Source organism: Cetorhinus maximus, unplaced genomic scaffold, assembly GCF_964194155.1.
Source record: "Cetorhinus maximus unplaced genomic scaffold, sCetMax3.hap1.1 HAP1_SCAFFOLD_1570, whole genome shotgun sequence".
NCBI classification, from domain to species: domain Eukaryota; kingdom Metazoa; phylum Chordata; class Chondrichthyes; order Lamniformes; family Cetorhinidae; genus Cetorhinus; species Cetorhinus maximus.
The window spans coordinates 13,991-26,061 of NW_027597510.1; the positions used below are offsets into that span (position 1 = coordinate 13,991).

Consider the following 12,071-nt stretch of genomic DNA (forward strand, 5'->3'; position numbering starts at 1 on the left):
AGTTTCTGCCTTACATTTTACACTCCTCCTCACTCCCCTCCCCTAGCACCTCCTCTTTCTCAGGTTGACTTGTCACCTTATAAGAACATAAGAAATAGGAGGAGTAGGCCATTCAGCCCTTTGAGCCCACTCTGCTCTTCAATGAGATCATAGCTGATCTTCTAATTCAACGCCATATTCCTGCACTATCCCCGTCCCCTTGATGGTTTTAATATGAAGAAACCTATCAATCTCAGTCTTGAACATACTCAATGATTGAGACTCCACAGCCCTCTGGGGCAGAGAATTCCAAAGATTCACCACCCTCTGCATGAAGAAATTCCTCCTCATCTCAGTCCTAAATGACCTACCCCTTATTCTGAGACTGTATCCCCTGGTTCTAGATATCCCAGCCAGGGGAAACATCCTTCCTGCATTTACACTGTCGAGCCCTATAAGAATTTTGTATGATTGAATGGGATCACCTCTCATTGTTCTAAACTCCAGAGAATAAATGCCCAGACTATTTAATCATTCCTCATAGGACAATCATTCCATCCCAGGTATTAATTTAGTGAACCTTCGTTGCACTCCCTCTATAGCAAGTATAACTTTCTTTAGGTAAGGAGACCAAAACTGCATACAATACTGCAGGTGTGGTCTCACAAAGGCTCTTTTTAATTGCAGTAAGATATCTTTACTCCTATACTCAAACCATCTTGTAATAAAGGCCAACATACCATTTGCCTTCTTAATTGCTTGCTGTACCTGCATGTTAGCTTTCAGTGATTCATGAACAAGGACACCCAAGTCCATTTGAAGTTCAACACTTCCCAGCCTCTTGCCATTTAAGAAGTGCTCTGTATTTCTGTTTTTCCTACCATAGTGGATAACCTCATATTTCTCCACATTGTGGGCTAAATTTTCCCAGAATTGCACTAAGTGCAGTAGCGGGCACAAATGAAGTTCTACCCGCTGATGAAAATGGCGGGTTTTCACGCCATATCTTCCTGAGCCCGCCTCATTATATATTCACTGCTGCAAAACACGCCGTTTCCATGGCGAGCAGGCTCTCATTTGCCCGCTCGCCATCACACCGCTGTTGTATCACGCCAGCTGCCATCTTTAAAAGGCAGCTGCCAGCAAAGAGCTCATCGCCATCAGCTCACCACCACTGCCACCAACGGAAAAAATACTGCAGCCCCCCTGCTCCAATGACAGGTCCCTTGAGCTACTGCTGGACGCCATGGAGGCCCGTCAGGATGTGCTCTACCCCCGCTCTGGCCACAGGATGGGTAGCAATGTCACCAACCTGGCTTGGGAGGTGGTGGCAGCGGTGGTCAGCGCCAACGCCCTGCAGAGGAGAACAGCCACCCAGTGCCACAAAAGGATGAATGATCTCCTCCGTTCCGCCAGGGTAAGTCACTCTTTTCATCACTCCCAACTCACACACTCACAAACCCATCACGCACCCACAGGGCCTTCACTCACTGCCAGTGCAAGGCACATCACCATTCACTCTTTCACACACACCGTCATTGTCCTCATCCCATCCATGGGACCACTCAACACCCACACAGGCCAAGCATACTTATCATCTGGCCTGGCAGGCATCCTGATACACTCTTCCCATCTCTATCCATGCAGGGCAAACTGGCTCACAACAGGAGGGAAAGGTTGCAGACAGGTGCAAGGATGCCAAGTTTCAAAGTTCTCCCGGAATTTGAAAACAGAGCCATCTAGCGTGACGTAGATGACCAGGACGGGTCCTGTGCTGATGGTGAGGTTGGTACTGCTCTATCAAGTGAGGATCCAGCAGTGCAACATCCATCAGACAACCATGCTGTGAGTGATGTGTCCTCTTTCACAGGCCACTGCCATGCACTAATTATCTCCCCTTGCTGAGGTGATAGCGCTGGCATTGTAACGCACTGAGGTCAACACTGGCAGGATGGCGGCCGGCATGGAGACCTTGGTCCAGAATATCACTCCTGCATTGCTGTGTGGGCTTAACTCCATCGCTGATGCTATAGTTGGCCTCCAACAGTGTGTACGCGAGAGGGGTGCTGGGCAGCTCGATCTCTCTCCAGCTACCCCTTCCACTCATGGAGTCAGCCAGGGGACCTCGGGCACCCATAGGGAGGAGGATCAGCAGGTGCAGACTCTGGGGCCATCCACTCAGGTGACTCTGGGCGTGACCGACCCATCCAAATCCCCTCTTCCTGTGACCTCCGCAGATCCAGCTTCACAGGCTGAGGAGGGTGCCACTGCCACATAGCAGGACCCCGAAAGCAGGCCGGGGCCCTCCAAGTCTCGGCCCTCCAGAGGATGCCCGCCAAAATCATCACAGACAGGGTTTCACAGTCAGCAGGCTACCTCCAAATCCGCTGTGGGTGTCCGGGGAGCACCAAGACATAGCAGCAGGGTTAGGGCAGTTAAGGAGAATTAGCTCTTTTAAAAATTGAATTCAAATTCCACCATCAGCTGTGGTGGGTTTTGAACCCAGGTCCCCAGAGCATTACCCTGGGTGTCTGGATTATTAGTCCAGTGACAATACCACCATTCCATCGTCTCCCACAGCCTGGGCACAGTTGTTAATCACTTGTACATAATGTTCACTATTGTCAATAAACTCCCAAGAATGTCTCCCTGCCTATGGCTCCTTGTTCTGATGAGCAGTGTTCCTGTCCCTCAGATGTGAAACCTTTCTGCACAAGATAAAAGGCAGGTGTCTCAGTCCAGGGCCTCTTCCCTGTGCTCTGTGCGGCCTTCAGACCACAGTGATGGTCCAGCCTCACATTCCCTGGAAACATTACTGATGCCTGCACCTCGGCAGTGCTGGTCATTACTGCCAGAATGTAGTGGCCAGGCACCACAGAGTTCTCTCATACCCTCTGTGTTCTCAGCACCTTTAAGGTGGGGCTGACACCAGCATCTGTGACCAATAATGTTATGCACCAGCTCCTGAAGGGCTGCTGTAGGCGGACACAGCATCAGATGCGTCTAAGGTTTCATGGCTGCGTCTCTGAGATGGCCCTGATCATGGAGCGTAAGCGAGCTGCCCTTGGCCAGACAGGAGTCAGACATTCTCAGAGGCCATGTGAAGATCTATGGAGTGTCCTCACTGCATGTCGCCATCATCCTCCTGCAATCGAGCGACTATTAGGGCCTCCACTGCATCTCCATGACAGGAGCATTCTCACAGAGGGTGTTGCGCTGCGATAAACCGGACTGGAGTCAAAAGTTCACAACTGGATGTGAGGATCTACAGGGACTCTTCACTGCATGTCATCATCATCCTCCACAAATCTGGCAGCTATGAGGGCCTCCTGAGCGTGCCTGCCTTGTCTATCCAGTGCGAGAGCCTCATCCCTGTCGTCGTCACCACTGAGGACCACCTCACCCTCATCCCCATCAGCGTCTTCCTCATCGGAGGAGACATGCAGCTCCTCCATCTCCTCCTCAGCCAGTTTCTCACCCCGTTGCAGCGCCAGGTTGTAAAGGGTGCAGCATATGGCGATGATGCGTGATACCCTCTGTGGACTGTATTGCAGGGCTCCACCAGACTGGCCCAGGCACCGGAACCGCATCTTCAACATCTCGATGGTCTGCTCCACCAAATTGCGAGCTGCTGCATGAGCCTCATTATAGCGTCACTCTGCTGCAGACTGAGGCTGCTGCACGGGTGTCATCAGCCACGGCTTCTATGGGTAGCCCTTGTCCCCAAGGAGCCAACCCTGCAGCCTCTGTGGACCCCGGAAGACTGCAGGGACCTGCGAGCGACTCAGGATGTAGGCGTCGTGCACACCCCCTGGAAACCGTGCGTATACCTGCAGGATGCATTTCTGGTGGTCGCATACCAGCTGCACGTTCAGTGAGTGGAAGCCCTTGTGGTTGATGTATTCCACCGTGTGTAGCGATGGAGACCTGAGTGCCACATGAGTGCAGTCAATTGCACCCTGCACCTCTGCGAATCCTGAGATCCGGGCGAATCCAATGGCCCTTGCATTCTGGCTGTCCCGGTCCTGGGTGAAATGCACAAAGTTGTGTACCATGGAGAAGATGGCATCCGCAACCTCATGGGTGGCAGATTGTGAAATCCCACAGAGGTCACCTGTGGAGCCCTGAAAGGAGCCACTGGCATAGAAATTGAGCGCTGCAGTCACTTTCACAGCCACTGGCAGTGGATGCCCTCCCCTTGTCCTCTTGGTGCCAAGTCCTGCAGTAAGTGGCAGATGTGAGCCACCAGGTCCCTAGACATGTGCAGTCATCGGCAACACTGGTTCTCAGTCATCTGCAGGAATGGCAGGCGGCGTCTATAGACCCTGGGTGTCGCTTGGTGCCGACCGGCTATGGCTCCCTGTCGTTCCTGGGCAGCGTATGTGGGAGCCCCAGCAACCCCTTCTTCCTGAGGTTGTTGCTCCTGCCTTTGCACATCCAGGAGCCTCAGTCGCTTTCTCCTCCATCTTCCATGCTCTCTGTAGGCCATCAGGCATACAGCTAGGTCACCAGTATTCATGATCATGACGTGGTCCTCCTGCAGCGAGGAGAGAGATGTGGTTATCATGGCTGTACTTTCCTGGCCCTGTGTGACCTCCCTTTAACACTCCCCGGAGAGTGCTGGCCACCTCTCAGATGTCTAGAGATGAGTGCACTGCATGGCTGCCCTGTCAACCTGCGACATGGGGGACACTGGTCCAAACCAGGATGCTGAGATTGCAAGGGGCTGTGAGCGTCTCCAGCAGTGACTGTTACATGGCCAGTGTTAGTGAGGAGATTGTGTAACGTGTGCAGTCCAACTGCTCCGCGGTCCAATAAAGTGATGGCCAACTCAGTCTGTGCCGGGGGGGGGTTGGGGCGGATAAGGTATGGCGCACTTGGTGGCCCTTTGTTGCCTCCGCGATGCTTGCATGGGCGGGCAGACTAGGAGCCTGACCCCAATCATATCACTGTGGCTGCGCCTGACCTGTCTTTGTTGCAGAAGCATGGTCAGTTTATACAGTGTCCCTAATGCGTGGCCACTTCCCTCACTTACCCTGCCACCCACCTCGATTACCTGTACGCAGGATGCAGTGCCAGGGCAGCAGTTGACCCACCCTCTGCACCCCCCCACCCCCCCCCAACTCTCAACAGTCGCCTCCAAGGCTGGCCAGCATTTGCCTCCAGACTTCCCCCACCCTTAGCAGTCACCTCCGGGGCCAGGCATCAGTTTCACCCACCCCCCGGCACCCCTGAGGCCTGTAAACAACAGGTGAGCTGTGGAGAACGCTGCTGCTCACTCACCTCAGTCCCACCAAAGTGAAGGCCACCAAGTGCACGTCCCCTCCGTGCTGTTGTGAAACACGTCAGCGAGCTTTCCCGCTGACGTAGATGGACGATACGGTCGGGTTTCAAGAGCCTGGTGGGATGCCCTTTTAATTATATGCTATTGTTTTACAATTAGCTCCCTGCCGACCGATGGTGGGAAACGTGGCCCCGCCTATGGCGGGCTGAGCAGAAGATCGTGACCTGCCTTCATGTCGTTGTGAAGTGGGTCCCGTCAAACAAGTACAGGTTTTTCCAATTTTAGTTTGATTTGTGGCCAGATTTTTGTGTCCTCCTGGAGTTGGAAATGGGGTCGGAAATTGCCAAAGCTTTGTTTATTTCACATCAAATTTAAATTTCCCATATAAGAATTGGCCCACGTAATCTTCCCATAGGCAGGAAAAGGTTTGGGTTGGGGCCCGATGGAAGCCCCGCATGGACGTCCTCTGAAGTTGGGGTCACCATTGACAGCCCTAGGGGAAATTTGTTTTTTATATCCCCCAGGATTTTTGTCCTGTCAGGCATGATTTGGCAGGCTTTGGAAAATCTGCCTTGTTTAAGAGTTCAAGAATCTTGGGAAAAGACTGCTAAGGAGTCAAGAAATGTCATTAATTGATGCTGTATTTAGGATAGAAGTGTTTTAACTGCAGTGACTGATCAAAGAGCTCTGTCCTGCAAAGTTAAGTTGACCATTACATTGACTAGCAATCTATCTGCATAACTGAAGTTCCTCATCCCTAGAATCATTCTCATAAAACTTCTCTACACCCTTCCAAATGCCTTCATATCTTTCCTAAAGTATGATAACCAGATCTGGACACAATACTCCAGTTGAAGCTGGATGACTGTTTCATACAGGTTTATCACCTTGAGATGCATTAGAATACTTTTCCCATTGGAATAAGTGCCAAGATGCATTCAAAACTGTGGTAAAATGTGCTTGGGAAGCTTCCTGCCATGATCTGGACAGGGATTTAAATGCTCAGAGTTTTTTAAATTAGAAAAAAATTGTGCTACTGCCGAAGTTTAGGAGGGAAATCCAGCCATCTATTGCACTCCTTTGATTTTTTTTATTTGTTCATGGGATGCGGGCATTGCTGGCTAGGCCAGCATTTGTTGCCATCCCTAATTGCCCTTGTTCAGAGGACATTTTAAGAGTCAACTACATTGCTGTGGGTCTGGAGTCACACGTAGGCCAGACCAGGTAAGGACAGCAGGTTTCCTTCTCTAAAGGACATTAGTGAACCAGATGGGTTTTTATAACAATCAGAAATGGTTTCATGGTCATCATCAGACTTTTAATTCCAGATTTTTTTATTGAATTCAAATTTCACCATCTGCCATGGTGGGATTCAAACCCGGGTTCCCAGACATTACTCTGGGTCTCCGGAATACCAGTGCAGTGACAATACCACTACACTACTATCTTCTCCATTGACAGGCCGTACGGTCTTAACTAGAAGAAAAACACCATCTGGTCTTCCAATTTCAGTGGGCTTCATTGTGTGGAGCTATAAAGGTTTGTTTTGACAGCTGAGCCCATTGTGGATACTTGGCTCCATTTCAAAGGCTGATGAACCACTCAGCTCAGCAGGAGTACACAGTTTGATTGGCAATTTTAAGAGGTTGTTAAAGGATCATATGTTTTTGTCGTGGTTACTGAATCGATGTTTGTTTTTACAATTGAATGACTACTTAAGACGATTTAATTTTTTTCAAAGGAATTGATTTTTTTCTGCGCAGTATGGATGACAGTAAGTTTGATTGACTGCTTTATTAGATTGTAGGAGGTTTAATATTTTTTTAAAGTCCATTACATGTCTATTACATGGCTCCTGATGACTGTACATAGTAGATACTGGGTGATTGGCTATGGATGGTAGATGGAGAATATGAGGTACATCGAGCAGTAAATGTTTTGTTTTGGGTTTTGGAAGAGTGGGCTGGTTGAGTACAGCCTGTACTCTGCCTATTATAAACAACCGAAGGAACATGCTGAAATAAAAATAGAAAGTGCTGACAAACTCAGGAGGTCTGGCAGCATCTTTGGAAAGGGAAACAGAGTTAATGTTTCAGTCTAATATGATTCCTCTTCGGAATTTCAAAGAAACATGCTGTTTGATTCGATCAGCCGGTCGCTGGGATATATGACCTATGTACTAAAAGTCACACACATTGTTGATCAATTGTGTGATAGGCAAAATTTCTACTGTTAGATGTGCTTCCATGATTGGGCAGCACTTGCTGAACAATCCTGAGTTTGCTAGTAGCTATGCTAACAACCAATTTAAGATAATCAGACGAGCTTGTAACGTAGCTCAATTATGATTGCTAGAAGTGACATACATTCATAGGCAGGGACCCATTCTCTGCAAATAAAAGGAATATGTTCAAGCCTTGCAACTTTTTTGAATTACCGGGAGTTGGTGAGCATATAGTTTTCCGTTACTTTAACCATGGGAACATCTCAGCCAATCGGAATTGTCCAACCAATCAGCACCCTTTTCTCCTGTAGCATACTGTTGCAGACAGGAGGGGTTTTAATTTAAACAGCCCTGATTTCTCCTTTCACCACCCATCCATAAACAGAAAGATATTTTGATTTGCTTCCACCTTTATAAGACTGAAGTTTCTTAGTACCACAAGGCAATATTCCTGGTTCCACCAGCTAGGGGACACGTCACGTGACACCCGTCTCTTCATTTAGGCTTTGACAAAGGGTACATATTCCGTTTTCTAGGTCCCTGAGATTGTGAATGTTCCAACTATTAAGTCTTAACTGAGTTTGCAGGGTCCTTTGTCCTTGCAGATGAATTGGTTCTGGTTGGCCAGGCCTGACTTATGAAATGTAGGAGGCCTTTGTATAATTCCCTTTGAATTTGGTCTCTGCAGCCCACAGGGGATCATTAGGGTTTCTTCAGAGATAAGAAGGTGTCAGTTGCTGCGAAACTGCCATATTAGCTGGTACTGTTCGAGAGTCACAGACAGGCATAGCTTCAGCCATTTAAAAAAAAAATCTCTGTCTGGTTTTAAAAATTTTAGAAATTAGTCATGAGGATCTCTCTTTCTCTCTCTATCAATAATATATATCCTGACAATAAATTGTTGCGATTATTTGAAATTTGGTATTCTTGCATTTGTACAGATGCAAGGTGAAAAGCTTTGGCAACATGCCTCTCTTTTCAGCAATATTTAAGATATTTGATCTTCTGTTTGAAAGGAAGATGGATAATATTCACACATTTGAAAATAATCTGGGAAAGAGCAGAAGCATTGCCATTTATCTTCAATAATTCATTAAACAAAGGTGTAGTGCCAGAAGACTGGCAGATAGCTAACATTTTACCTATATTCAAGAAGGGAGATAGAACATGTCCAGGGAATGAGAGACCAGCCATCTTAACATTGGTGGTAGTAAAAATAATGGAATCTCTACTAAAGGAGAGAATACAAGAAATCTAGAAACCAAAAATAGAATAATAAATAAGTTTTGGTACAACTCCCCATTTCTGTTAATCTCTCCTCAGTTTCTGTTGCTCTCTCTATCCCTACCTTAATTTATGTTGCTTTCTCTCTCCTGCCAGTTTCTGTTGCTCTCTCACTCCGTCTGCACTTTGTGTTGGTTTGTCTCTCCCTCTACAGTTTGTGTTGTTCTCTCTCTCATCCTTCCCCAGTTTCTTTATTAGGATTTACGGTACTTCCATATGATGTCCGTCTGTCTCAGTGTTGTGACCCTCACAACTGATAAGCAAGCGCTACATTCTGAATAGCAGTAGACCAGCAGACCACAAACAATGCAGATTGGTTGCAAATCATGACAGCCTGGGTGCTACACATCCAAGAATTGCACATAGAGAGACCATTTTTCCTGCATTGCCAGCAGCAACACTTGAGAGATCACTGCCAATTCCAGGCTCCTGTGTCATCGTGATCACCCGAGCTACCTTCTGCTTTATCTGGATGGTGAAAATGGATCATGTTCACAGTGACACAAGGTACAAACCTCTAGATAAAGGGGGAAAAAAAAAGCCCAATGTCACCCTCATCCTGATGGCCACCTTTGTGTGCAGCTGCATCAAGCTTTGTGTAGACCCTCAGATGCAAACCCAAGTGTCACTGTGTGCTGAGGTTCTATCTGTCCCTGCTGTTGTAAAGGATGTGTCTGGCCACATTGCCATGGAATGCTCCAAGTAGTTGGACCGCGCTGTATCACCTATCCCTCGTGGGAAAAATTATGCAGAAAAATGCCTTTGATCACAGGTTCATCAAGGAGTGGTCTGCACATAGTGCCCTGGAGGCTCTGTGGGAAAAGGAGATGGCAGATCCTGTCAGATGGTTCCCTGAGCAAACTGTCAAAGCCATTTTGCAGAATGCCTCATCGTCAGAACTTTCAAACAAGCACCAAGATGCAGCTTGGCTGGTGGTGAGAAAGACCCTCCCCCTCCCCCCATCAGATCCTTCCTACACCCTTGGAGTCTCAACCTCTCCACACATTGCCCTCGAGGTGGCTGTGGCGGGGAAGAGGCCGTTGTTCACCTCCTTCTGGAATGTGCCTTTGCAAAGAAGGTCTGGCGAGAGATGCAGTGGTTTTTGCCGAGGTTCATCCCGAGTAGTTCTGTGACGCAGGCCTCTGTGCTCTATGGGCAAGGAGGAACCTGAGAGTGGAACATACTGTATTGAGACAGGTAAAATTTTATTGCACTTGTAATTTTTAAGTTGAAATATTTTGTAATATACTTTTAAAAATTTTATGAATAAAGCATATTTTTTTGGGAAAAAATGTTCCGGTAGACTCCAGAAGCCCATATAGCATTGCAGGAGTGCTGCAGTGTCAGAGGTGCTGTCTTTCAGATGAGACATTATATGGAGACCTTTTCTGCTCTCGGGTCAAATTTAAAGATCCCATGGTACTAGTGGGGGGATTATCCCCACGTCCTCTCAACCAACAACTAAAACAGATGATCTGGTCACTTATCCCATTGCTGTTTGTGAGGCACACATTGGTTGCCACCTTTCTCACATTGTAACAGTTTCTACATTTAAAACATATTTTGTAAAGTGCTTTGGGATGTCCCATCTCATTGGTATTGAACTTACACTCAAACAAAAACATATTACTTTCCGGGGTGGGGGGAGGGTGTTTGCCCCGTGAACATGGCCATAGCATTACCCCACAACAGCTGGCAGCGAGCACTAAGAGGGATATCCCGCTGCACAATGATGACAAACGCACAGGAGGAAAGGTTTGCTCTGCACAAAACTGGTGGGATATAACACAGGAGGAGCAAAAGAAAAACTGCGGGTGCCGGAAATCTGAAATGACAGAAACTGCTGAAAATACTCAGCGGGTCAGGTAGCAACTGTAGGGAAAAGGAAACAGCGCAAACGGGCTCAGGTGTCTCGCTCCACAGACACTGCCTGACCTGCTGTGTCTTTCCAGCTTTTCTCACCGATACGCTAGAGGGCGGCAGAGATTTAGCCCCGCACAAAGATGGCGGCGCACGGTTTCTAACTGCACAAAAGATGCCCCTCAGTCAGATGGCGGCGCTAAATCGTCATCCACATGCGCCACCCGTCCGAAGGAAGTCGAAGTCGCTTTTCCTGCTAGGCCGTGGCTGTCAGGCAGGATCGGTTCCGTGTTTTAGTTGTCTTGTGTCAGGCTGTAAGATGATGGGCTCGGCCCGAGGAGGCGTACGCGGCGGACAGGATCAGTTCACCTGGGAGGAGGTGAAAGCGGATAAACATCGGGAGAATTACCTGGGTAAGGAGGGGCCCCGGGAAGGGCTGAGGGGAAAGTGGAATGAAAACAGAAAATGCTGGAGAAACTCAGCGGGTCTAACAGCGTCTGGAGAGAGAAACAGAGCTAACGTTTAGAGTTTGTATGACTTTTCTTCAGAGCTAAAGAGAAGTAGAAATGTGATGGATTTTATGCTGTTTAAGCGGGGTGGAGCAGGTGAAGCTGGATAGAAGGGTCTGCAATAGGTGGGAATCAAGGAGAGATTGATAAAAGTGTCACGGACACGACAAAGGGAGTGATAATGGTAGTGGTGAAGACTAAAGAAGGTGCTGATAGTGGCATAAAGGTAAAAAAGCAGAATGTGTTAATGGCAATACAAGGGTCAACACTCATGAAGGAACAACATAGAACAAGTGACAGATGGCACTTTTGGGGGACAGTGGGAGTGGGAAGTGGGGCTGGGGAAGGGGCGAGGGGGTGGAGAGATGGGAAGGGGGCGGGGGTACAGGAAGGGGCAGGGGTACAGGAAGGGCGGGGGAAGTAAAATTGGAAGGAGGAAGGGGTGAGGGGGAAGGGGTGAGGGGGAATAGGGAGGGGTGAGGGGGAATGGAGAGGGGGAAGGGGTGCTGGGGGAATGGGAAGTGGTGAGGGGGAAATGGGAAGGGGTGCTGGGGGAATGGGAAGGAGTGAGGGGGAAATGGGAAGGGGTGCTGGGGGAATGGGAAGGGGTGAGGGGGAAGTGAGGGGGAATGGGAGAATGGGAAGGGTTAAGGGGGAATGGAAAGGGGTGAGGGGAAAGGAAAGGGGCGAGGGGAAAGGGGTAAAGGTAAGGGGTGAGGAGGAAGGGGGAGAGGGAAAGGAGAATGGGAAGGGGTGCGGGAGACGGGGGTGACGGGGAGGAGGAACGCGAAGGGCTGGGTAGGGTAAGGGGGAATGGGGGGGGATAAAGGAGATGGGAGGAAGGAGGTGCGGGGGAAAGGGGTGTGGAAGGAAGAAATATAGGGTAGGGGCAATGGGAAGGGAGCAGGAAAGAGGCTTAGTGAGGGATAAG

The 12,071-nt window shown here is 48.8% G+C and overlaps 1 protein-coding gene across 1 annotated transcript in view; it reads left to right on the forward strand.

Moving 5' to 3' along the window:
* Window positions 1–10,803: 10,803 nt before the first annotated feature.
* cunh1orf35 (chromosome unknown C1orf35 homolog) overlaps window positions 10,804–12,071 on the forward strand; it is a 31,214-nt gene continuing 29,946 nt past the window's right edge. The window contains exon 1 of the mRNA XM_078536823.1: window positions 10,804–11,044. Within this exon, the coding sequence (XP_078392949.1) occupies window positions 10,807–11,044 (238 nt within the window). The 5' untranslated portion in view covers window positions 10,804–10,806. The remainder of the gene's footprint in view (window positions 11,045–12,071) is intronic.